Raw genomic sequence first — 26,166 nt, forward strand, 5'->3', positions numbered from 1 at the left:
ATTCAAACGAAAAGTTTTCCTCAACTCTGTGACTTTATGAAGTTTAAGTTGCATGATAAAAATGCCAATTTCAATAATAAACGTAACACTGCTATTTCTTTGCCATATTTCCACAAATCACAGTCATTTTTGACATAACTTTGACTTGTATGGTAACTGACAGGACTGATGAAGGAACATCTGAAATAATATGATTGAGTTAATTATCAGATAGGGTTTATGTTCTTTCTAATGTTACCAATTTAATGCATTTTATTTATTAACTCAATCTTATGTTTAAATCTTATTTGATTAAATGCATTTTATTTCCATACAGTATAAATACAGTTATTATTCTTTATTAGACATTAATGCTAAAAATAGAAACACCCATATTTCCACAATTTTACTATTACAATCAGAGATTTTTAAATATTAAACGTATTTGAAAATATTCATGAATTGAATAGACATTGATGTTGCCAGTATTTATTTTCAAGAGTCAAATAAAAATAAAGAAAGTTGTTTTTCTTTTCATTGTGGTCTGTCGCTAGAGGGTAACGCCGCTGAGTAAATCGAGCCCACCCCGGCTGTATGGAATCCGGCGGGCTTTAGGACCGTGCGGGCGGCTCGGTACAATAGAGCTGTTGTGCCGTGGTGGTGGACAGACTGCTACCCAGGATCTCCTTCTGTGTTCGGACACAAAAAACCCAAATTCCCCCTCTCTGAAATCACCGGAGCCTCCGTGTGTTTTACCCCGTATTCTGGAGGTTTGATCCGGACTGAAAAGTGGCGGGAATAAAGCGGACAGCAGCGGGTGGACTGAAGGTAAAATGGGGGGGAATGGAAACAATATGTGTTCCAGGATTTAGCCGGGGCCTGCTCCCTTTTGCTGCCTGTGTTTCGGCTTCTACTCCCCCGGTAAATGTCTCTTGATTTAGTGTTTTCCTGTCCCCGTCTCTGTGGATAATGCAGCCGGTGTTAGTGAGGGGAATACTTTGTGTTAATGTGTGTAGGAAGGAAGTGACATCTTTGTGTGATGGTGGCGCCCACGTTTGATTTCTCCACAGCCTGCAGGCCGCGGCGCTGAAGTCGGACTCAGGATGGGAGTTTACAATAGGGCCACTTTAGGGGAAAGTTCATTTACATTTCTAAAGGACAGTCTCCTTTTTTAGGTTCCTCTTGCTGTTGTTAAAGCCTGTGAGACGTCTGAAACACGCCCAGGTTTGTGAAGCTGTTAGTAAAAGTTCTTAAGAAACAAAAGGGAGATTTACCAGCTTTGTTTTCCAATATTAAACCACATGTTATTCTCTTTAGAAATAAACTATTTCAATGACAATGACCACCAAGTAGTTTCCACACCTATGGTAAATAGGAGGAATCTGCTTTGGTGTAAATGCTGCACACAAAGGCACAGAAAATAAGAATATTCAGCAAAAATGTTTACTATTTTATAAAAGTTGTTTTAAAGACTGTTAGGAATGAAAACTAAAGCCTGTAGTTACACAACATTTAAATATGTAAAAGTTGAGTACAGTAAAATAATACTATATTCAAGTGGAGCGCTGTGCAGATTTAAACTAGATAGTGTGGAGGTAACAGAAATGCAATTTATATGATTGAATAAGAATAAGAAAGAACCTACCTTTTAAAATATATATAAATAGTTTCAATTATAATATTGCATTTCTACGTCTCCACAAATCTGAATCAGTTTGAAATAATATTAAGCCTCTCAGTGAAGATCTAGCCCAGATTTGAAGTAAAACAATGAGCCCAAACTCCTTTATTTATAATCAAAGATAAATAAATCTGTCCTATGTAAACCAGTGTTTCAGACAGGCGTTAAATACAATGTGTAACATGCTTTAAAAAACCCTGGATCCTCAGTAATGTAAATTATATTTCCCTTACATTGCTCCCTTAACTTTCCAACCGGAAGCTAACTTCAGTGTGTGTTTGGCGCCAACTCCGCTCTTTGGGCAGGGCAGGCCGGCGCTGGGTTTGTGTTTGAAGAAGCTCCCAGTTCACCCACTCTGAGCCCTCTGACTGTACTGGATTAAAAACGATGTCATATATGAGCAAATTCATGCAGACAAAGGCCGTTTCCTGCTTAATGGGGGGGGGGGGTTACCACTGATAACATGTGCAGCCCCCACTAGTTTATAGTGTGTGTGTGTGTGTGTGTGTGTGTGTGTGTGTGTGTGTGTGTGTGTGTGTGTGTGTGGTGGGTGGGGCGTGAGGGGGCATTAAAGGGCTGGACGAAGTACTCACAATGAGAAATTCCCAAATGTAGAAATACTCTGCAAAAGTACTCATTTAAAAATAATATACCTAATATTTCTGGATCATTGATGCCTTATCGTAAAGCTGGGACTCATTTTAAATACTCATATTAGGGCTGAATGATTAGCAAACATGTAAACTTGTATTTTAATTGAAATTACATTTAAAGAAATACTAATTATCTGCAAAAATATACTTATTTTAATTAGAAATTCATATTTAAATGATGATGTCGAGGATCTTGATGGACTTAAAGTTGCAGTTAATGATCGAAACTATCAATAAATGAAATAGTTGACAGATAATCAGATGTAAGAATACAGTTGCAGCCCTAGTTTATCTGAAATAATACAAAACCACACATTTAAGATGCTGGAAACAGTAATTGTCCAAAGACATTTTACTTTATATGGGTCAAAAATCCACAGCTGTCACTCAACTGGGACAAAATTGCAATTGAAAAATACTTAAAACGCTGAACAGCAAAAAGTCTCAGTAGTTTCTGCTTTTTTATTGTAAGAATTGCAGCTTCAGGCGTCGCTTCACGACTACCTGCACGCTGCAGGAGGAACGCTCTCCATGTCAGGAACAGATGCCGCTCTGTGTGCGAGTTGATCTCAAAAATAGATTCAGTCCAGAAACATCCAGCAGGGCTCCAACGAAGTCGAGAGACTGGACAACGGGTTCAAAGGGTAGAAATGAGCTCGAATTTGGACCCTGATTTAAAGGATTCAAATACCGTTGTTGCTTTTGTCTCGATTATCACTTTACCTTCCTCGTGTAGAAATTCCTCCATCATTTAGTTGATTTTATCCTTTGTTGTTGTTGTTGTTGTTGTTGTTGTTGTTGTTGTTGTTGTTGTTGTTGTTGTTTTGGGTCAGATGAATTGTTCCAGCATCGGTGTTGCAATGCACGCACAATACTCAGGTCTCAGGACGTGCAACCAGATCATTTCACTTAAAAACATCATGCTACTACTTCCTCCCCGCTGCAAACAACAACAAAAACATTAGTGTTTACTTCCTGTCTGTCTTCTTCTGCTGTTCCCTTTAGTGTTTACTTCCTGTCTGTCTTCTTCTGCTGTTCCCCTTAGTGTTCACTTCCTGTCTGTCTTCTTCTGCTGTTCCCTTTAGTGTTTACTTCCTGTCTGTCTTCTTCTGCTGTTCCCCTTAGTGTTCACTTCCTGTCTGTCTTCTTCTGCTGTTCCCTTTAGTGTTTACTTCCTGTCTGTCTTCTGCTGTTCCCTTTAGTGTTTACTTCCTGTCTGTCTTCTTCTGCTGTTCCCTTTAGTGTTTACTTCCTGTCTGTCTTCTTCTGCTGTTCCCTTTAGTGTTTACTTCCTGTCTGTCTTCTTCTGCTGTTCCCTTTAGTGTTACTTCCTGTCTGTCTTCTTCTGCTGTTCCCTTTAGTGATCTCAAGGTCCCCCCCCACCCGTTAGCAAGCTGCTGTTTCTCCCAACAGTTTGCATTAGTGTAATTTACTTATATTTACTTACAAAGGTTGCCCCCCCCCCCCCCCCCACAGACCCCTCCTGTCCTCATGGGGAATGTGAGGCATGTCCTGTGGAAACAGAAACTGTATTCAGAGCTGCAGCCTTTAAAACCTTCAATGACTTCAGTTCAGGAGGCTTGAGACGTACCCCCCACCCCCACTGCACTGAAGCTAGACTGTGGTTCTGTCTGCTCTCTGAAGCTGGTTCTCATCCAGGGTGTAAAACGTATAGAAAATCAGCACCGAGTCCACTAAGAGTTCAGTGTGTATGATTTATAGTATGCTGAAATGTTTTACAGCAAGGTTGGAGGAACATCCAGTCACTGCTGGGGGGTGTATGTTCATGTAAACCCACATTAGCATCACACTCTTTCAAAATAAAAGCCCCAAGAAGTCACTTTTTCTTATCAGGAAAAGGAAGTACTTAATTTTTTCAAAATAAAAGCCCTAATCGGTGACCGAACGTTAACAGGAACCTATGTAAGTACCTTGTTTTTCCTCCCCAAATCAAACCCCCTCAAACATCATTGCATGTGTTCTGGGACGTATGAAAGTACCCCTGTTTTTTCAAAATAAAAGCCCCCAGCAGTGAGACTAAGTAGGGACTTTCAAAATAAAAGCCCCCAGCAGTGAGACTAAGTAGGGACTTTCAAAATAAAAGCCCCCAGCAGTGAGACTAAGTAGGGACTTTCAAAATAAAAGCCCCCAGCAGTGATTTCATGTTAACAAAACTCGGAAACTTTCAAAATCAAAGCCATTGATGGTAACGCTTTCTTAACAAGACACTATTCTAAACTGCTTCTGCTGCTAATTTATGTGAAGCCCCCTTTCTGCTCACCTCCACCAGCGGCTGAGACCACAGCCCTTTTTCCAAATGAATCTTAAACTCTCATGTTTTTTTTCCTCCTCTTCCTCAGGATGTTACAGGATGAAACGCCTCCATTCCTCCAGCAGCAGCGACAGTTCTGACAATGAGAGTAAGTCTTCTGTCTAACGTGTCAGTGACATACCATGAACTATTTATTCACACCGTCTTTCCTTCTTCAGGTCCCTCTACCTCTTTCTGCTCCTCAAACAAATATGGCGGCAAACCTGAAACCCCCGCCGCCGACCCGAAGAAACCGGCTGAAGTACGTTTATTCTCTCCAGTCAAAAGAACCGTATGCTAAATGCTAAATGCTAACGGCAGTCACACTTAACTTTGTGATTCGTTTAAAACCAACAAATAACTCCGGACTGAATAAACATTATTTCTAATGTCTGATTTCTGGTCCTCTCCCCCCTCAGGTGTTCAGAAAAGACCTGATCAGTGCCATGAAGCTGCCCGACTCCCACCACGTGTCCCCGGAGGATTACTACCTGCTGGCGGACACCTGGAAGCAGGAGTGGGAGAAGGGGGTGCAGGTGCTGGCCAGCCCCGACACCATCCCCCAGCCCTCCGTCAGGTAACGCAATATTCAAAAAAGAATAATAGTTTCTGGAGGTTTCCCTTTGTGGTTCTGTAGATTTTAGTGCGTGTCAATGGTCTGCAGAGGCTAAAATCCCCGTGTTTTTGCTTCCCGTGTTCAGAGCGGTTGTGGAGAAGCCCAAAGAGCTGCTGTTCACGCTCCAGAGGAAGTTCCTCCAGAGCTCCAGTCAGGAGTCCACGGAGCCGGGATACATGAACATCAAGGAGCTGTCGGAGAACATGTGCCGCTACGACCTGGACGACATGGACCTGCACTGGCTGCACGGCCTCAACACGGAGCTGCAGCGCATGGGTGAGGAGGGAGTCTGCAGCTGCCTCCCCACAGCTGGAGCATGCTTTACATTTAGCCTTTTATACTGGGGGATCAGTCTCTTGGTTCTGGGCCAGGTCTCTGGAGAACTTTTCCTCGTGCTCTCTCATCTGCTCTTTCAGCTGTTTGACATCCGTCTCACAGTCCAGGTTTTTCTTGGCCAGGTCGTTCTTCTCCTGGGTCACCTCTTTCAGTTTCATCTTCACCTGGTGTCTCCCGATCATGTTCATGATGAACTTATCCTCGCACTGAAGGAGTTCCTCCTCTCTTTTCTTCAGCTGGTTTAAGGTCACCATGTTGGCCTCGTGGTTCTGGTCTGAGAGCAGTTCCTTCTCTAAAACATGCTTGGCCAGAATAATGTCCACCTGCTGCTTGTGTTGGCACTCTGCAGCTTCCAGGTTCTTCTTCAGACGTGAGATTTCTGCCTCACAGTTGTAGATGTATTCATTTTGCCTTTCACGCTGTTGGTCAAGCCCTGAGTCCTTGTACCTCAGCACCTCCTCAAGACGTTTGTTCTTGTCTTTTTAAAGCGCATCCTGTGGCTAAAGCTCACTCTCTCCTGCTGAAATGCGCCACGGAACTCATTCAGCCCGTAGATCTGTCCATTTCTGCAGTGGATCTGGCTGTAAGCTCGATCAGCTGATGCTCCGAGGTCAATTGTCCTTGAGTTTCCCCTAGGTGGCCCCCTGTGGTTCTGGGGGTTTCTTCTATCCATGGCATCCATTTTGTGCTTTTGGAAAAAGGATCTGAAAAAGCCTGATAACACATTTTGCTGGACGATAAATTGTCCCAGGAATGATTGCGATACACGATAATATTTTAAATATCCAAAATAAAAAAATTCTGTTAGCAAAAATTTCACTTGAATTACACACAACCAAAAACAGTAAATCAAATGGACTCTCAGTCCCTGTAAACCAAATTGCACTTCATTAAACATTAGGCTCAGGCGTAAAGAGTGATACATTCCTTATCAGGCAAAACTGCCAATCCAGTTCGGACCTTTGGAAACCAAAAGACGCCTAACTGCCCGAGGGATGGTGGACTGTCAGGAAGACTGAGACTCTGTAGCTCCCAGCTGGGAAAACTGCATCGGATGATCATGCTTTAGGTGCAGATGCATGTTTGTTGTATTGGCGCTTTTAGTTGCTACTGTTTTACAACAAATGCGACATACCGGCTCGTTTAGGTTCAGTGGTTCACCACGGTCATTCGGTTTGAACCCTAAGTGCTCCCTCACTGCAGCTCTCGCGTTCGGCTTTGAAACCAATTCGTTTTTATTCCTCCAAATCTCAACTCCTGTTTTCTCTGGCTTGCTGCTCCTCACGGGGCTGGCATGCTGCGGGGCCCCGCCTCCCCACACAGAGACAGAGTGACTGATAAGAGTGTTCACGTGAGAGACACGAGGAAAACAAACAAGTATGCAAATGGAATTTATCGAGCCGGCAAAATTCTCGAGCTCATTAATTTATCGGACGAGTTATTGATTATCGCGACAGACCTAAGCACGATGTTAAAAGCCGCAAGTCAAAAGTTCACGGTCCAAACGTCCCACGATAGTTGACGGTCCGGCCCTGGACGCCTCTTTGTCAAATCGGAGGTCTCTTCATATGCTGTTGCCGTGGCAACCTGAACTCGCCATTAAACACAATGTGGACGCATCTTGCCGGTCCAAACATCACCAGACTTCAGAAGACCGATAACGGTTCGGCCCTCAACTCGTCTTTGATAACGAGGCAGCCCTCAAGACACCTGAGCCAGTTGAGAGGCGTCACCTTATGCCCTTGGCGTGGAAACAGATCCCCCGCCATGAAACTCGGTGTTGCTGTAACTCCTATGTGCTTCGTCCGCTCAGCCTGAAACCTCACACGTTTCTCGACGGTCCACTCCTGCAGACATCTACGTGACACATTGACTTGCAGACCACAGCGAACCTGCGTGGATCCTCAAAGACTTTAACTATTGTTGTGTTTTACATATTCAAAGTGTTGTTTTTATGAGGTTTAGCTTCTAAAGTGTCTTGGAGTACCAAGAAACGCGCTCCTTAAATGAAATGCATTATTATGAGGTCAGAATACATGGTTATTAAATCCACAGAATCAGCAGCTGCCTCTCTACAGCTGGAGATATGAGATATATTAAAACCTGTCCGATGATCTCTGATCTGCAGGCGAGGAATCCATCGACGAGCTGACGATGGAGCGCGTGATGGAGGCGCTGGAGACGCAGTGCCACGGGAACATGAAGCACGCCATGGAGACGGTGGAGGGGCTCGGCATCGAGTACGACGAGGACGTGATCTGCGACGTGTGCCGCTCCCCCGACAGCGAGGAGGGCAACGACATGGTGTTCTGCGACAAGTGCAACATCTGCGTTCACCAGGTAAACACAGGCATCACAGCACATGTGGGGGTTAGTCAGTGAAAGAGGACACTGATCTCAGGTTTCATATGCAGGTAGTGTCTCTCCTGGGACATATCTCTGAAGTGTATGCCTCTCTCTCCACAGGCATGTTACGGTATCGTCAAAGTACCCGTGGGGAACTGGCTCTGCAGGACCTGTGTCCTCGGCATCGACCCGCAGTGCCTCCTCTGCCCTCAGAAGGGAGGGGCCATGAAGGCAACACGGGCCGGAACCAAGTGGGCCCACGTGAGCTGCGCCCTGTGGATCCCAGAGGTAAAAATCTAAGTTTATCAGTCTCGTTTCCAGCAGTGTGAACCTGGAGGTGTTGAGACCCCAACGTTTTATGATAGAAATGTATAGCACGGATCTCCAGCACATAGAAACTGCCGGATGCTAACCTGCATATGTGGGGCAACTTCCACAGTTAATATAGAATCATACAAACGCAATGTTTACAATAGTTAAGAAATGGCTAGGCTGACTTGGACACTTTTACAGTGGTTTAAGGGGTTATTGGGTCCATTTAAAAAAAGGCAGAGGACCATATTTGTACTCAATCTCAATCCAGATGATCCAGAGTCCCCTACAACAACCCACAACTAGTTAAAACCAGCCACCAGAGAGTAGAATTGGTGTTTTCTTCTCCCTCAATGAACAACTCAGATGAGTCCACATAATAGATATAATGGTCATTAACGCAACTTGTGCTAATTGTGCACACACTACTTTTCCGGGTTCACAATAAGACTCTATGATCAACTAGAGTCTATAAGGAGTATCTGACACATCATGGATTCATACTCAAACGTTCAATAATTGGCAGAATAGATTTTGAAATATGAACTCCTCCTCTTCCTCCTCTGCAGGTGAGCATCGCCTGTCCTGAGAGGATGGAGCCCATCACCAAAGTGTCCCACATCCCCCCCAGTCGATGGTCGCTCATCTGCAGTCTGTGCAAGTGGAAGACAGGAGCGTGTATCCAGGTGAGGGAGGGGTCCTTTCTAAATGAAGTATCCCTGGGAGAAGCGGTGGGATAGTTGAGCGTTTTGATAAATACCATCGTTTGTCTCTCTGTCCGCTCACCTTTGACACCATGTATGCACCCTGTGCGCTTTAAACCAGATAAACTGACATGCCAACAGTGAACAGAACCGGCTCCTACGCCGCCTTCCTGCAGATAGAGTGGTGCAGGAATGAGTCCTAAAACCCGGAAATGAGTTAGCATTTTACCAGTTCCAGTTCCCTCGTCTCAGTCAGTGGGATTTCTCCGTAGGGTTTTGGAAAATACCTCCAAATAAGGTCTGTGGCAGCAGTGACCCCCCCCCCCCCCACACACACACACACACACACACACTGGGGTTTTTGAAGACTTTATGTGTCTGAAAACAACGGTTTTTAACAAGTGACTGAACGTTGTACGCCGAACACGTAAACACTGCCGCTCAGTTTGTTAGCTCATCTTTGTTACACGATATCAGACCGGTGATGGAAACAGCTGTGACTTCTACTTAAACTCAGTGTGGCTGAAAGGAAAGGCTTTGGTCGAATATGCAAGCGCACTAAAATCAGTACAAAGGATCTTAAGTTGGCGTGGCGTTGAAGTCGTGCGACCCCGCTGTACTCCTCTGTAGTTCCTTTATAGCATAAGGTTAGCATTTTGCTTCTAGATTAGATTTATGATTCGAAAATGATAAAAGTAGGATAGACATGTGGAGATTATCCAGCTGAACAAAGCATTTATCAAACAGGTTTGTTTTCCAAAGGTCTTACTTTTTACAATATTCCAAAACCCTACGGAGAAATCACAGTGCTGTTTAGTCGAGGGAACCCATGCAGCTTACCTCCGGGTCGGCCTACAGAGATACGCCATCCCTGCACCGCTCTATTATTCCATATATGTTATTCACTGTGTGTGTGTGTGTGTGTGTGTGTGTGTGTCCTCAGTGCTCGGTGAAGAACTGCACCACCCCCTTCCATGTGACCTGTGCCTTCGAGCACAGCCTGGAGATGAAGACCATCCTGGACGAGGGCGACGAAGTGAAGTTCAAGTCCTACTGCCTGAAGCACAGCAAGTCTAAAGGAGGGGGGGAGCCTGGCCTGAGCCCTGCACGATCCAAAGCGCCCCCCGAGGCTGAGAAGGGGGGGGCAGCGAGCTCAGAGGCTGCAGGAGCTGGAGGAGGAGTTCTTCACCCGGGTCCGGCAGGAGGACCTGGTGGGGGCCGTGGGGCTGTCGCTGCGCCTGGTCGACTTCATCTTCCAGTACTGGATGCTGAAGAGGAAGGCCAACTTCAACAGAGCGCTGCTGCCCCCCCGACAGGGCGAGGAGAACCTGGAGCTGCAACCGCAGGAGGACAGCATCCACACCCGCATGAGAATGTTCATGCACCTGAGGCAGGACCTGGAGAGGGTGGGTGCTGCTGCCTGGTGATTTCTGCTAGAGCGGCATGATCTTTAGCTTTTAGCTTAGTGGTGGTGACCTGAAGTCATGTGACTGTGCTGTAGTTCCTCTATAGCCCAACATTAGCCTCCTTTAGCTTAGCGGTGGTGACCTGAAGTCATGTGACCGTGCTGTAGTTCCTTTATAGCCCAACATTAGCCTCCTTTAGCTTAGTGGTGGTGACCTGAAGTCATGTGACTGTGCTGTAGTTCCTCTATAGCCCAACATTAGCCTCCTTTAGCTTAGCGGTGGTGACCTGAAGTCATGTGACCGTGCTGTAGTTCCTTTATAGCCCAACATTAGCCTCCTTTAGCTTAGCGGTGGAGACGTGAAGTCATGTGACCCTGCTGTAGTTCCTTTATAGCCCAACATTAGCCTCCTTTAGCTTAGCGGTGGAGACGTGAAGTCATGTGACCGTGCTGTAGTTCCTTTATAGCCCAACATTAGCCTCCTTTAGCTTAGCGGTGGTGACGTGAAGTCATGTGACCGTGCTGTAGTTCCTTTATAGCCCAACATTAGCCTCCTTTAGCTTAGCGGTGGTGACGTGAAGTCATGTGACCCTGCTGTAGTTCTTTATAGCTCCCGTGCTGTAGTTCCTTTATAGCCCAACATTAGCCTCCTTTAGCTTAGCGGTGGTGACGTGAAGTCATGTGACCGTGCTGTAGTTCCTTTATAGCCCAACATTAGCCTCCTTTAGCTTAATTAACATAAGCTTTTCACTACAGAAATCAAAGTGGTGAAGTTGTTTTTGCTACAGAGATTATCTTGCCTCATTTAAAGGTAGCAGATTATTAAAAGTGTGCAGGTCTTGTTCTTACTGTCTCCCTCCCTCTCTCTCTCTCTCTCTCTCTCTCTCGCTCTGGTCCTGCAGGTGAGGAATCTGTGCTACATGGTGAGTCGTCGTGAGAAGCTGAAGGTTCTGCAGGGCAAAGCCCAGGAGCAGATGTTCAACCTCCACGTGAAGCTGCTGAACCAGGAGCTCTCTGCCGGTGAGCCATCTGCCGGCATGCTGATATGACTGCCAATAATCTGCTGTGATATTACCTTGGGCAAGATACTAGAAACCACTAGATGCTCCTGATGGCATGAAATGTGTGTGACTGTTGGATTCCTTGAGTGGCACATTGCTCTGTAAGAATGAGGTGTGAACGGGTCGAAAAGACTGGATGAAGCGCAATACAAAAACTGTCCATTTACCTCAAATCTGAAGCCTGTTGTCTTCCTTCCTCCGCAGGTCTTCCTTCTTCCTCTTCTGCAGAGAGCGTGCTGTTCCGTCCTCCTCCGAGGATCACCCTGAAGCTGAAAATGCCCAAATCCTCCAGCCTGGGAAATGGCGGTTCTAAATCCGGGAATGGGCCGCTGTGCCCGGACAATAGTGGGAATGTGACGGAGCACGGGGGGGAAGGGTTAGGTCTGGGGAAGCCTCAGATGCACGGACACAACCGGAGAGACGAGCGCTCCAACGGGCGTCTTTCGTCCTCCTCTTCCTCCAGCCGCCCGGCGCCGCCCTTCACCAAGCCCAGCGGGAAGCCTCTGGCCCTGCAGGCGGCGCTGCACGGACACGCCTCCCACAGCAACGGCAAATCCAACGGCCTGCTGGAGAAGCTAGTGTCGCAGAAGAAGGACAGTTCCTGCCAGACTCCCAGCGAGCAGGAAGCGTCGAAGAGCAGCTTTCGGAAGTCCGCCATGGAGCACTTTGGCCGCTCCTTCAAAGAGGCCACCATCAACCTGGTCCGGACCACGGAGGACCTGAGGGCCTCTGACAAACTGTCCCGGAAAGAGAGACTGTGGGCCAAACCGGTGTCGGAAAACCCGGTGCCGAGCGGGAGGCAGGACAGCGACGGATACTGTCCCGACCTGGAGCTCAGCGACTCGGAGCCCGAGGCCAAAGGGAGGCACCGGCGGAAACAGGGCGGGGCCCCGACAGACTCCCAAAAGAAACAGGGCTCCAGACACCCGGTGCAGAGGTGACGGCAGTGTGCACCCCCCCTCCAGACTGAAGCAACTGAAGCGTTGACTCTAATTCAATGCATTAGGTCAACAGATTTCACTTAATTTAATTTTTAGCTCCAACTTAATATTATTGCTTTAAACTCACCTAATTCAGCGGACTGAATTCTGCTGACTCGATCCATTTAAGTAGAGACTACGCTTCAGTCGTTCAGCGTAGTCTTCCTAAGTGTCTTTGTGAAACACGCCTGTACACTACAGCTGCAGAGATTCATCCTCAAAACTGTTAAAAGTATTTTGATAGATTTCATTTTTTAGAAAACAAAAGACAAAGATTCTTTAACTCCAGCTTCTTCAATGTGAATATTTTCTGGTTTTCTTTTCTAAACAATAAAAACAAGACATCTTAGGACATCCTCATCATCATTCTTCACCATTTTCTGGACCAAAAAAGCTAACAGGTGGTGCAGGAATGAGTCCTTAAACCGTGCCATGACTCGGCATTTTAGCACTTCCTGTTCCCTCGTCTTAAAGTCAATGGTTTTCTGAATGTGTTTTTGGTTGTTAGCCTGAAATAAGGTCTGTGGTTCACCACAGATTGTGGATTTAAAAACAGTAGTTGCTAACAAGTGTGTGAATGAGACGACTAAACGCCATCACGTCCCACGTTAGCCGCCTTTAGCTTAGCGGTGGTGGAGATTATCCTGCTGAACAAAATGTGTTAATATCATAACAGAGATTATTTCCTAACACTTGGAAAAATCCCATTGGCTTTTTGTGGAGGGAACCAGTGAGATGCTACATTTACCCCAATAAATATATGTGCAGACCTACTGTACGCAAAGATGCATTAAGGGAATTTTCAGCATCATCATCCATTGGTGTTCATTTAACCACAGAAATAGCCCTGTGTTAGTCCGTCAGATTTCCACGACTGCCTTGTCATGGCTGTAGTTACATTTTGTACTCTGCACAACTTTGTATGAAACACACAGGTTCATTTTGCCTTTCCTACTCAATCTGCTGTATGTGACATGTTGAAATTGGGATGTAAATACTGTGAATCTCACATGCTCTACTTTCAAAATCTAATGACCCCCAGAAAGTGAAACCCAGCATCCCCCTTTAACTGTCTCTCACACACTGTTTCCACACAGGTAATACACTGACTGTCCATACTGGTCAAGTATTGGGGTTGTTTTATGAAGAGAAAGGCCTTTTGTGTGCTCAGTTTTACACCATTTGTAGAAATGAGCCTGAAAAACATGGAGCTTCTTGTGTGTAAGAAAGTAAAATGACATTCCCTGATTGAAAGCAGCATTTCTAAATCGAACGACAGAAAATAATTGCAAACTATTTTGATAATTATGTAATTTTTCATGTGGAAAATGTCTTGAAAAGCCTAAAAAATGTTGGGATTTGCTGTTTTTGTCCTGTTTTTCTATCAAAGCGGGACATTAAGACGTGTTTTCCACAGATAATCAACACGTTCATTAGTTAGAGTATGTAGTTCCCTCAGCTCATCACATGATCCGCCTTCACTATCACTCCTTACCTTTTTATATGTGTCTTTTTCTGTTTCTTGTCACCTTTTTTTTGTGTAATTAAAGACTGGAATAACTGGTTTACCGTGTTGGGATTATTTTGTTACCGGAGTCGATTTAGTATTTTGTATGGACTCATTTCTACAAGAAAAGCTTTAGTTTTGGGATTTAAAAAAAGAAATGTTGGCATTAAAATGGTTTGTGTTCATAAGAAGGACATGATAAATATCTGACCACAGTTTTTAAAAACACCAGGACACTTACGATAGGGTTTGAGTTACCGGTGAGAGAAGCTAGAGGGCAGCAGCGCCACACTTCACTTAATGCACACAGTTTATGTAAGCATTATCTTTAAAGAAAGGGATTTAAAATGTTAGAATTCTTACAATTAATGAGTATATTCAGGTCAGGAGTAAACTCAGTCAAAGTACACCTTATGTGTATTAATATATAGTATTTTAATTCCACATTTTTGGAATTTGGTACTTTTTTTTCTGAAATTGTGGGCAGTGTTATTTAAAAATGCAACATGAAAAAATAAATAAATGAAAATACAAATATTTTAATGTAAAATAAATAATGTTTTAATTAATTAAAAATAAATAATATTTTATTTGTAATTAATTAAAACAAATAATGTTTTAATTTGTGTAAATATGTAAAAATAAAAACCTCAAGTTGTATTTTTTATTATCTCACAATACAACAAAAGGCCTCAAAATCAAAGTCTTTTAATAAACAAATATCACCGACACTTTCTTTTATAAATGAGAATATTTTATCTTGCAAAAACCAAAATATTGTGTTCATGTCAACATGTAAAATAGGAAGTAGGTTTTTATTATCCTTGATTGATATTAATACAATATTTAACAGCAGCGACCCCTCAAAGCCCTTTACATACTACGAGTCATTCACCCGTTCCCCCCTCAATCATGCAGAGCTTTGACTTTAGGTTTCAGCCAGCATGTAGAAACAGGAATCAAAATCACTGTTGAGTTAAACCTCAGCTGTTCGAGGCAGAGAGGGAAAAGTGATGGAGTTTGATTGTAAATCAGCAGCGTTGGCTTTTCCTGATGCAGTTTTCCTGGTTTCCACACACCGTTAGTGCTGCTGCAGGATTATTGAGCTGCTGAAGAAGCTGAAATAAATCCTGAGCGCCGCGATATCTCAAACAAACAGAAGACTTAATCTATCATCTGTTTCTGTGCGAAGGTCAGGGACCTGTTTACTGCTTTAGGTACATTTACAGATGTACCAAACGGTGATGTATGGGACACACACTCACTTAGAGACATCCAAAACTACACATTTAAGAGGCAATTATACTAAAGAATCATAAAATCTAAATAATTTACAAACAGAAATGTGTCATAGAGGGACCCTGTGCACTTCAGACTGTTCCTATTCTTTACATGTATGTGAAGAGATTTTAAAAACCATCCAACATCTTTAATGGGGCGTTTCAGATTGGCTGATTGGAGAGTACCCGGGGGACCCCCTCATGTATGTTCCTAAAAATAAAGTGCCATAGAGGCTAAATAAAAGACTAATAAAACAAGAAATGAAGAAACTTTTGAAATAAGATACAAATAAATACTACATTTTGTGCAAATGTCATAATAAAAAATAATAATACACAAATAAATCCATAAAAATAGGACGTTTTTGAATCTTATGCACATTGTTTAAAACGCAAATAAAAATAAATGAATGTGTAGATTTAAAAAATGATCTCCAGAATCAGAATCAGTTATTAACCCCAAACTGGGACCTTTTGTCGTTACAGCAGCAAAACACAATATGAAGCAAAACAAATCATTAGAAATAAAAATAAGGAATATACAGACAGTAAATAGTGCAATGAAATGGAATATGAAATCAAATATAATATAGATGCACAATGTTAAGTGTAGAGAGTGCATGTTATGTCCAGTTCACTAGAGAGTTGTCTGCCAGCCAGAGGGGAATTAAAACAAGGATGGAAAGCAACCAATGGAGCCTCTCAGAGCAGTGGAGATCAAGCTCCCTCAAAGTTATCCTTAATATAACAAATACACATTGAATGAATCAGCTGCTATATGCTGCAGACCTGACAACGGAACCGGAAGTGCTAAAATGCTGACTCATGCTTGTGTTTGAGGACTCATTCCTGCACCGCTGTATCTCCGCGGCCCTCAGACAGCCTGAGTCCGCCCCTGCCCTCCTCTCAGCGGGCTCTTTAAGAGGAGGAAGCCGCTCTGCATCTGCTGATCCGCGGATCCTCCTCCTCCTCCTCCTCCTCCTCCTCCTCCTCTCCCAGGCCCGCATGCCCCACAGCTCCGCCTCAGCAACGACAAACAGCCGGTGCATGTGGATCACCTGCAGCACAATAACCTGGACATTACTCCGTCATGGATCCCCGGTAACCGGAGGTACAATGCACCGGGCCCGCTGTGCTCCTCCTCCCCAGGGCTGAGCAGGTGTTTCCAGGCTGAGCTGCGGAGGGTCTGTCCTGCAGGTTTGGTTCTGCTCAGCCATGACATGTTGTGTGGGATGGACTTCCTTTAGTGTCTGTGTTTCCGTGTGCTGGTCGCTCCGGTTCTGCCGGTTCTGCAGGTTCTGAGAGGAAGCCGGTTAAAGAGGTGAGAGAGAAACTGTCTGTGCTGCAAGTATGGAAGAGTGAGACGGCCATGCATGAGGAAATACACAGGAAGGATGCAATTTGCATGATGAGAATAAAGTTCAAATGATGAGAATAGAGTTCAAATGATGAGAATAGAGTAGAACATTTGGAGGATTTGTTTATTTGTACAGTTTGAGATTAAACTGGAACATTTCAGAGCAAAGTTGAAACTTCTCGAGGAAATTTTCACAAATTTGTTCGTTTTTTTTAGGATTTCTAAAAACAAATTTTAATTCATTTTGAGAATAAAGTTTCAATTTCGAGAAACATTTTCTTTGAAGTTGTTGGTATTAAAGGAGTAGTTCTTTATTTTTGCTATTTGAGATATAAGAATCAAGCTGAATAATAAAGTCATGTTTTAACATCCTGTCGTTTTCAATGTTTGTGAAAATCCAACTCTTTCTTACATTTTTACTTTTATTTAGATATTTCGACTAACTTTCAGATGCTTAGATTGTTCTAAACTTTTTGGAATATTTGAAAACAGCAGAAATGTCATGAGTACGTTTACAGGATTTCTGCTTTGTAATTTTTAGCAGGAGTTGGAAAATAGGAACTTGGAATTTCAAATTTATTCACAACCTATTTCAGCATCCCAAGTTCCTTCTGAATGTTTACTTTAGTAATATTTCAACTATATATCTTTGAGATGGACATTTTAAAATTCAACCTACATTATTTTTCTTTATTTCTTTGAATTCTAGATTTTTATTCTCATCATTTCATTTTAATTATGAAAAATTTGACCCAAAATTTCAATTACATTTTAGGTTTAAAATGTATCCCTGAAAATCAGCCCTGACCCTCTTCTGTATTATTTGAATTGACATTACAGACTCCTCTCTACCTGCCAGGAAGGATCATAAACCCCTACCCCACGATTCATGTTTTCAGACCCTGGTTCTCAGCATGTCCTCCCGCCTGGAGAGGAAGCCGAGCCTGGGGGAGCTGCCAATGGAGAGCTGGATGTCCCTGCTGCCTCCCCCCCTCTGGGACACCCCGCTGAACCAGCTGGCCATCCCAGGTAGTGACATCACTATGTAACACTTGCGCTCCTATTGGCTAGCGCTCCAACTCATTGTATGTGATATCCTAAAGGGGCGGGACATCTCTAAGCGTTCAGACCAATCACAACAGAGCCGGCCAGCTAACCAATCAGAGCAGACTGGGCTGAAGGGAGGTCATCTGAGATGTTTGGTTTGATCTGTGATGCTTATTTTGTTAATTATAGGGAGACTGTTGTCATTTCTTACATGAACAGCATCATCATGATTTGCAATTGCTTTAAATCCATTTCATGACACGCTGATACGTCTACTTGCAGGCAGCCACAATGCGATCACGTACTGTCTGGATATGAACGACCGCTCTCCGGTGGACCTCACGCAGCCCGACCTGCTGCAGAAACTCGACAAATTCATGAAGCCTCTCATCCGGCCCTTCGTCTACAAGTGGGCCATTACACAGGTGAGACGTCACAGGGAATAAACAGAAACTGTGGAGAGATATTAGTTTTTAATAATCGCTCTTATTGTCTCCCTCTCTCGTGTTGCAGGAGGTCGGTATAAAGCAGCAGCTGGACTCGGGGGTCAGATACTGTGACCTGAGGATCGCTCACCGACCCAACGACACGTCCACAGACCTCTACTTCTACCACGGAGTGTACACCACGCTCACTGTGGAGGTAACACACACACACACACACACACACACACACACACACACACGGTTCATATCAGTATGTAGTGTCTCTACTTTAAAGAGTCCTCTCCTGCTGATGTTCAGGTGTATATCAGTATGTAGTGTCTCTACTTTAAAGAGTCCTCTCCTGCTGATGTTCAGGTGTATATCAGTATGTAGTGTCTCTACTTTAAAGAGTCCTCTCCTGCTGATGTTCAGGTGTATATCAGTATGTAGTGTCTCTACTTTAAAGAGTCCTCTCCTGCTGATGTTCAGGTGTATATCAGTATGTAGAGTCTCTACTTTAAAGAGTCCTCTCCTGCTGATGTTCAGGTGTATATCAGTATGTAATGTCTCTACTTTAAAGAGTCCTCTCCTGCTGATGTTCAGGTGTATGTCAGTATGTAGTGTCTCTACTTTAAAGAGTCCTCTCCTGCTGATGTTCAGGTGTATATCAGTATGTAGTGTCTCTACTTTAAAGAGTCCTCTCCTGCTGATGTTCAGGTGTATATCAGTATGTAGTCTCTACTTTAAAGAGCGTACGTAGCCTATCACGTACACTGTGTTGGATAGTGACGTCTCTTGTGGTTTTCTACTTGGCCCTTTAGTTTACTTGTAGTCATCTTAGCTCCTGCCTCTCCTCTCCCTCCTGCAGGTAATCTTGGCAGTGTGTTGGTATGACCTCAGTAGTTGATACGGTTTGCCCAAAACACTCATAAAACAATCTCTTCTTCAGATAAGAACAGGACACCGCTGACGCACAGAGTCAGAGAGCAGAGACATCAGGGAGTCCCTCTCATCGGGTGGATTATCACTCCCTGCTAGAACAGAGCTCGCTTTGACTTGGTATCAAACGTAGATTATTCTCTTAGGAATAATGAAATATTGGAGAGCTTCAGAGCCCTTTGGGTTGGAGCTGTGTCACCTTGTCGCTGCAGCCAAATGTCATTGGCTTCAATTCCATTAAGTCTTCAACGTCTGACATCAGTTCGAGCTCTTCAGTGTCCTCCTTGTCTTCTGAGTCCAAATATTTCATCTCATCTTTGTTCCAGAAGTAAAAAAGGAGTCCAATGGAGGCGTTTCAGACCGTTTACTTACACTGAAACCCAGAGAACCACTTTGGAGCGGGAGTAGGGCCTCTTTAACGCGTGTCTGCTCTCTGCAGGCGGTGCTGCTGGAGATCAGGCAGTGGATGGACAGCTCACCCCCGGGAGGTGCTCATCCTCTCCTTCAGTCACTTCCTGGGCCTGAGCCCGGAGCTGCACATGCTGCTGGTCAGCACCATCCGCAGCGTGTTCGCATCCAAACTCTGCCCCAAAACGGTGAGACCCCCCCTGCAGAGGTTCATCGGGAGGCTGGAGGAAAATCTGCGTGCATCTTCTGTCAGCGAGTCAAGATGCAAAAAGGATGCTAATTTAATTTGAATGCATTTGAATAGAAAAATAATAACGGCTGTCTTATCTCTCTTAAATATGTTTTCAGGAGGTGCCGACCCTGCGTAACCTGTGGACCCGGGGCCTCAGTGTGATCGTGTCCTATGAACACGTCCTGTCCTGCAGCAGCGCCGACCTCTGGCCCCACATCCCGTACTGGTGGGCCAACAAGTGCCGAGCCGAGGAGCTCATCCAGGAGTTCGAGCGCCGCAAGCAGAGCGGCAGGCCAGGTAAACAAACACAGGCTGGACCGATCGGAGTTAAGGTTCATTGAACTGTAGATTTGCTACTCTGAACAAACGATGCAAGGGTCATTAATTCATAATAACGATTCACTTTAAAATACCATATTTAAAATTCCACTTCTGCACTTTATGTTTCAGGGGGTTTCTTCGTCACAGGCATGAACCTCACGGAGGACCTGAAGTACATCTGCACCCACCCCACAGAGTCCCTGAAGGACCTGGTGGTGTCCACCTACCCCCCACTGCTCAGCTGGGTGCTGCAGCAGAGCCCCGGCGGTGGGGGGGGCTCCCTCAACATCATCGCCGGAGACTTCGTCACGGAGAGCTGCTTCGTGCCCACCGTCGTCTCCCTGAACGAGAAACTGCTGAAACACTCCTCATGACTGCTCTCCAATTATCTCACACACACACACACACACACTTGAAGAACCACGGCATGTTTAGTGGCAGTGAACGTACTTGAATTATTCGTTTCGATATAAAATGCACTGACGAAGAGGAGGATGTATATTTCAGACTTTTTAATATTTCCACTTTTGTTTACATTCACTATTTATGCAAATGTGCTGTATCAGATTTCAGGAGTCAGCAGAGCAATAACAACAATATAAACAATGCAACTAATCTCACCTTTTAAGTTTTAGGTAAGCACAAGCGATGTATTTAACGAGCACATATGATTGTACCGTAGGTCCCAGACCTTTGTAACTCTGACGTGTCGGCAGCAGCTAGGTATATATTTATCCTCAGAGCGTAGAGTAGACTTGACACTTATGCAAAATGCATGGAAAACTAATTTGCATGAACCCAACCTCTGACTGTTTTACTCCCAAGCTGACTCAAGGTGAGGCCTTGTTTTAAATGATGCTGCGCCGCTGTGCCTGTGGAGATGAGCTTTTCCAATAAACATGAGCATTTTTAATCAAAGAGCCCTCGTTTCATTTCAATCAGCCGTCAGAATCAGGGAACACCAGTACGTTTGAATACAGTATATCTTCTTCTTTGATAATGTCCACATAAGTCACTTGTTTTGACAGTATTGATAAAGTAGAAAATGGATTAAATAAGTGGATGTTTCCCGCTGGTGATTCAAGTCAGTCAGGAAATACTTGAGTTGCACTGGTGATGTGTCTCTGTTCCTGTATTTGCTTCTGGTTTTTGAATCAAAGATCAGGACAACATACGGTATATAATGAATAGATAAATAGATTGTATACAAAAGCTGCAGAGGATATGCAGGACTTATACAACAGCTTCAGAGGCTTTGTGTAGCTGAGTCTCCGTCAGCTGATTTGGCTAAACATGAGTATTTGGGTTCAGGTCCAACCACATTCTGAAAAGCATCAGAGTGCTTCTTAAAAGGCATCAGATCTTTTTCAAGTCTGATCTGTTCGTTACCTCAGTCTATTCTCTAGCCTATGTTATTATTTCTCTTACTTTTTCATTCCCTATTTTATTGTTTTATGTTCCCTTTTTTATTCAGTTTTTTATTCTGTATTTAATGATTTTGCATTTCAATTTTATTATTTTCTATTCACTTTTCTACTCTCTATTTTATTAATTGCTAGTAAAAAATAATCTATTTTCAATGTATTTTTCCATTCACATTTTATTCTTTCTTTCTTCATTCTCTATTTTAATGTATTCATTTAATTCTCTCTTTTTTGTTGCTTAATTTAAATGTATTATTATATAATCCTTTTCCATTTTAATCATTTCAATGATCTATTTTATTTTATTCTTTTATATCCTCCTTTCATTCTCTATTTTATTCGTTTCCACTATTTATTTGGGATTATTCTGTATTGTCTGTTTATCTGAACACGCTGCATGATGTCAGCCCCGCCCCCTTCTGACGTCACAGCCACGAGTTTGCGGAAGTGTAAACATCTGTATTCACCAGAAACAGAACAGAAACCCACGTGACTTACCTGCAAAGCACCTCTTATAGCACCTGAAATACCACCACACTCAGAGCAGGAATGAGGAACCTCCTCCTCCTGTAGGTGTGTGTGTGTGTGTGTGTGTGTGTGTGTGTGTGTGTGTGTGTGTGTGTGTGTGTGTGTGTGTGTGTGTGTGTGTGTGTGTGTGTGTGTGTGCGTGTGTGTGTGTGTGAGAGGTGGATGGGTTAAAGGACTCAGATAAAGGATATCACCCCATGGTTAATCTCGGTTTGTGAGTTTCTCCTGCAGGCATGAGCACCATGAGCTGCAGCCCGGACTGGATGTCCTCTCTGCCGGAGGAGCTGTGGGACACCCCGCTCACCCAGCTCGCTATACCGGGTAAATATTTCACATTTTGCAGTGGTAGTGATACAATAATTCAGATATGTATGTTAAAGCAGTGGTAGATAACAACATTTACTGCTTTCATTATACCCGGCTTCTTACTAAATTAACCAAGGACTTAACTCACAATGTCGATCCAAACGGCTTGTTGGTGATTGTATACATTTAGATGCTTCCGCTAGAAAAAATAGTACCAACAGCTGGAACATGAAACCTTTAACGATGGGGGGGAGTGGGTTTCTGCAGGGAGCCATGATGCCATGAGTTACTGTTTGGACATCAACTCTCCTCTGGTCCCGTCTGAGTCCGACTGCTTCCGGATCCTGGACGGACTGTTCAGCTGCTTCACCAGACCGACCATCTTCAAATGGGCCACCACACAGGTACCGAATACTGAGGGTTACCGGGAAGTAAATATAAACAAATACTAATATTACAACTATTAGCATTATATTAATACACAACAACAGAACAATAATCAAATAAATAATAACAACAATATCATAAATCACAAAATAAATTAATAATAAAAACACAAATAATAATAATATACAATTCTAAAATAAATAATAATAATAACAAATATTATAATAATACACAAGAACAATAATTAAATAAATACTAATAACAATATCATAAATTAAAATAATAATAAATAACAAAATATTAATAACAAACACAAAATCTTCTCTACGTTTGAATGAATGAAATGCAAGGCATGAAGTAAAACAATCATAGATGTATTTCCATATTTTATGATTTGTTTTCCCTTGCAGGACAAAAGCATCGAGGAGCAGCTCTCCATGGGGATCAGATACCTCGATCTCCGCGTTGCGCACAAACTCAAAGACCCCTCCAGCGACCTTTACTTCACACACATTATTTACACACATCTCACTGTCCTGGTGAGTGTCACTATCTTAGCCTTAGAGTTTCAGTCTGGGTTCTCATATTCCAGATCCGCTTTAAAGGTTTCTCTCTACAGGAAACGCTGTCCTCTGTTGCCTTGTGGCTGAACTCCCACCCCAAGGAGGTGGTTATCCTCGCCTGCAGCCACTTTGAAGGAATCAGCGACGAACTGCATCAGTCTTTCATCTTCTCGCTGAAGAAGATGTTCGGATCGAAGCTCTGCCCCCACAAGGTGAGCGTCCCTCTTTATAACTCAGGAAGTAAATGAAGAGCAAACCAACTGAACATGGTCAGTGTCTGCTGTCCTAATATTTCACAGTGTATCAGAGATCAGATCAATAACCAGCTCAGAGACCTTAATTTCCTCTTGGATGGATAATTGATCAGGCTAATGGATCATTTCAGGGGCTACCGACTTAATGTAGAAGTAAAAGCAACACAAACACATAAAAAACGACGTCTAAGAGACGCAGAATGACCGTGAGTGAGGAAAAACCAGCAGAAAATGGTGTGTTTTGTTCAGGACAATGGGAGAATGACTGGACTTTGTTATTATGGAGTTGTGCAAAGAGGTATCCAGACTCCCCTCCATAACATCCTTTGACTCTAATGCATCAACAAGAATTCTGAACTTTAATGCAAATTAGCACATATTGCCAACAAAATGCCACGTTTGCATATTTAAACATGTGCTAAACATAATGACCTTATGGTCAGTAATGAACCGGGAAGTTTGGTGATGATATGTTTGTTTTTTATTGACCCGTGGTGTCTCCTCCTCAGGGTTCGGCTCTCACACTGCGCAGCTTCTGGGCCGCGGGGCAGCAGGTCATCCTCTCTTACGACTCCCAGCATGCAGCGCAGCACCCGGAGCTGTGGCCGGACATCCCGTACTGGTGGGCCAACAAGCGCACGGCGAAGGAGGTCATCAGTTACCTGGACTGGAAGAAAGAGCATGGCCGTCCAGGTGAGGCTGCACCCAGCACCTGATGTGCTTCAAAAACTCCCACTGCAGGGAACACAGGGATTTTAGCCTTTGCAGACCGTTTACATGCACTCAGACCCATAGAACACACTGCAAAAATAGTTTGTACACGTTTTGTTTTTCCTGCAGAGGGTCTCTTCGTCTGCGGGCTGAACCTGACGGCGGATCGGTGCTTCATCACAGAGAACCTGCGGCAGTCCCTGCGGACGATCACCTTCAGTAACTGGGAGTGTTTGCGGGGCTGGGTGGAGGACCAGACCCCCGGCCAGGGCCCCCAGAGCCTCAACATCATCGCAGGAGACTTCGTGGGACCCCTCCCTCTCTGCTCGCTCATCATCGCTCTCAACCAGAAACTCCTAAGAAAAGCTCCAGATGAAGAACGTTTTTATTCCTGATCCGTTCGTATCGACAGCGGACCCCACGTCCTCTTTTTATACTTTTATGTTTGTCTGCAATAAGAGTAAGAACAGTATTTCCTTTTACTTCTGTATCTGTTACTTCAATGTAAGGCGTTTTCTTTAACCCGAAACATCTCGTTTTGATGATACAGCTCTAATGTGCAATATGTGACCATCCTGAGCCTGCAGCCCTCACCACCTCTTTTTATACTCCTATTTACAGTTTTGAGAAAGGACTGTATTTTTCTAACCCTCTGTATCCCTTACTTTAAATTAAGCGTTTCTTTTGAGCCAGAAGTCCTGAATCTGCAGACCTCATTTCCTCTTTTTATTCTCTCTGTTCTGCATTTAAACTGAAGGGAACTTTAAGAAAGATATCTGTGAGTTCATATTCCTGGATCTGTTTCCAGAGAACGTAATTCCTATTTTAAATATAGCGTTCTAAGAGCGTGTGTCGTTTTATTGGTGAATACTTTATTATACTGTACATAACAGATAGACTTTATACAGAATATATATAAGTACAGTTTTCAAAGAAAGCAGGAGAGAAATAAATGATTGGGATCCGTTTTCTGATGCTTCCATGTATTTATGATAAGTACTTTTGCAGGATTATATCTGATCTACGCTCCTTCATTTCTATTTTGTGAAAAGATGATCAACCTTTGACCTCAAATCCTCTTTTTATTCTTTCTATGCTGCCTTTAAACTGAAGGAAACTTTAAGATATCTGTGATTTCATATTCCTGGATCTGTTTCCAGAGAACGAAACACATGGTACAGATTTACAGCTCCAATGTGCAATATATTTACAAGAGCGTATGTCATCCTTTCATCCTTTCATCCGTCATCCTTTTACAGAATCTGAATTGGTGAATATTTTATTACTTGAAGACTTTTTAAAGAATATATATATTAGCTTTTCCAAGAAAGACAGGAGAGGCAGGTGAGAGAAATAAATGATTGGGATCTATTTTCTGATGCTTCCATGTATTTATGACTTAGGAAATAAAACACTTTTGCAGGATTATATCTGATCTACGTTCCTCCGTAAGAACACCGTCAGATAAATAACTAAACATCTGTATTTTGCAGGAACTGATCCTAAATAATCTACATTTAACCTCAAATCCTCTTTTTATTCTTTCATACATTTATATGCATTTTTTAGGAACTGAAGGAAATATCTGTGTCTTTTACCGTGTGTGTTTTAAATATACATCTCTAACGTTGTTCTTTTACTAAATGATATGGATTTAAATGAGATTTGACAGACTTTTTGAAACATTACATTTAGCTGACACTTGTATCCTAAGCGACTTACAATAAGTGCAATAAACCCTAAAGATTGAGGACAACAACAACAACAACAACAACAAGGGTTGACATATTAACCACAGACAAGCCAGACCATAGTAAGAGCTGCTGCATCAGATCAAGTCTTAAGTGCGTTTTCTTTGATGTCTCGCTGAGGTAGAAGGAACAGGTGGGTCTTTAGTTTGAGACGGAGGACATGTAGACTCTCGGCTGTCCTGATATCAGTGGGAAGCTCGTTCCACCATTTATACAAGTACAGTTTTCTACAGAAGGGCAGAGAGAACTTGGGATTTATTTCCTGTGTGTTAAATACATCATCAGACAACATCCTTTCATTTCAATGTTTCATTTGTAAAAGGAACAGTCAGATAACCTTTC

General features: G+C 43.4%; 3 protein-coding genes across 3 annotated transcripts; all 3 read left to right on the forward strand.

Moving 5' to 3' along the window:
* The first annotated feature begins 610 nt into the window (after window positions 1–610).
* Window positions 611–13,950, forward strand: jade3 (jade family PHD finger 3). The gene is given in 12 exon segments (XM_063891796.1): window positions 611–807; window positions 4,674–4,733; window positions 4,804–4,886; window positions 5,044–5,201; window positions 5,326–5,516; window positions 7,705–7,916; window positions 8,043–8,210; window positions 8,804–8,920; window positions 9,882–10,078; window positions 10,080–10,344; window positions 11,246–11,363; window positions 11,609–13,950. Coding segments are annotated over 11 exon segments (2,295 nt in total). The 5' UTR covers window positions 611–807; window positions 4,674–4,684; the 3' UTR covers window positions 12,346–13,950.
* Window positions 13,951–16,061: 2,111 nt separating this feature from the next.
* Window positions 16,062–20,812, forward strand: plcxd1 (phosphatidylinositol-specific phospholipase C, X domain containing 1). Its single transcript, XM_063891798.1, is given in 8 exon segments — window positions 16,062–16,492; window positions 17,369–17,557; window positions 17,858–18,000; window positions 18,089–18,217; window positions 19,379–19,411; window positions 19,413–19,535; window positions 19,696–19,876; window positions 20,030–20,812. Coding segments are annotated over 7 exon segments (969 nt in total). The 5' UTR covers window positions 16,062–16,492; window positions 17,369–17,442; the 3' UTR covers window positions 20,275–20,812.
* A 1,129-nt stretch (window positions 20,813–21,941) lies between these two features.
* On the forward strand, window positions 21,942–25,038 carry si:dkey-66a8.7 (PI-PLC X domain-containing protein 1). Its single transcript, XM_063890673.1, has 6 exons — window positions 21,942–22,173; window positions 22,426–22,562; window positions 22,956–23,084; window positions 23,165–23,320; window positions 23,872–24,055; window positions 24,203–25,038. Exons 1-6 carry the CDS (start codon window positions 22,086–22,088, stop codon window positions 24,466–24,468), a joined length of 960 nt encoding a protein of 319 aa, XP_063746743.1. The 5' UTR covers window positions 21,942–22,085; the 3' UTR covers window positions 24,469–25,038.
* The last annotated feature ends 1,128 nt before the right edge of the window (window positions 25,039–26,166 follow it).

The sequence above is a fragment of the Eleginops maclovinus genome, chromosome 9 (assembly GCF_036324505.1).
Source record: "Eleginops maclovinus isolate JMC-PN-2008 ecotype Puerto Natales chromosome 9, JC_Emac_rtc_rv5, whole genome shotgun sequence".
Taxonomy (NCBI): Eukaryota; Metazoa; Chordata; class Actinopteri; order Perciformes; family Eleginopidae; genus Eleginops; species Eleginops maclovinus.

What these genes read in the sequence shown, in the direction of transcription:
- si:dkey-66a8.7 (XM_063890673.1), top strand. Translation starts at nt 22,086, where the DNA reads ATGAGCACCATGAGCTGCAGCCCGGACTGGATGTCCTCTCTGCCGGAG. An exon ending in ACACACATCTCACTGTCCTG is followed by an intron (nt 23,085 to 23,164) that starts GTGAGTGTCACT and finishes TTCTCTCTACAG; the next exon opens with GAAACGCTGTCCTCTGTTGC. An exon ending in CGAAGCTCTGCCCCCACAAG is followed by an intron (nt 23,321 to 23,871) that starts GTGAGCGTCCCT and finishes TCTCCTCCTCAG; the next exon opens with GGTTCGGCTCTCACACTGCG.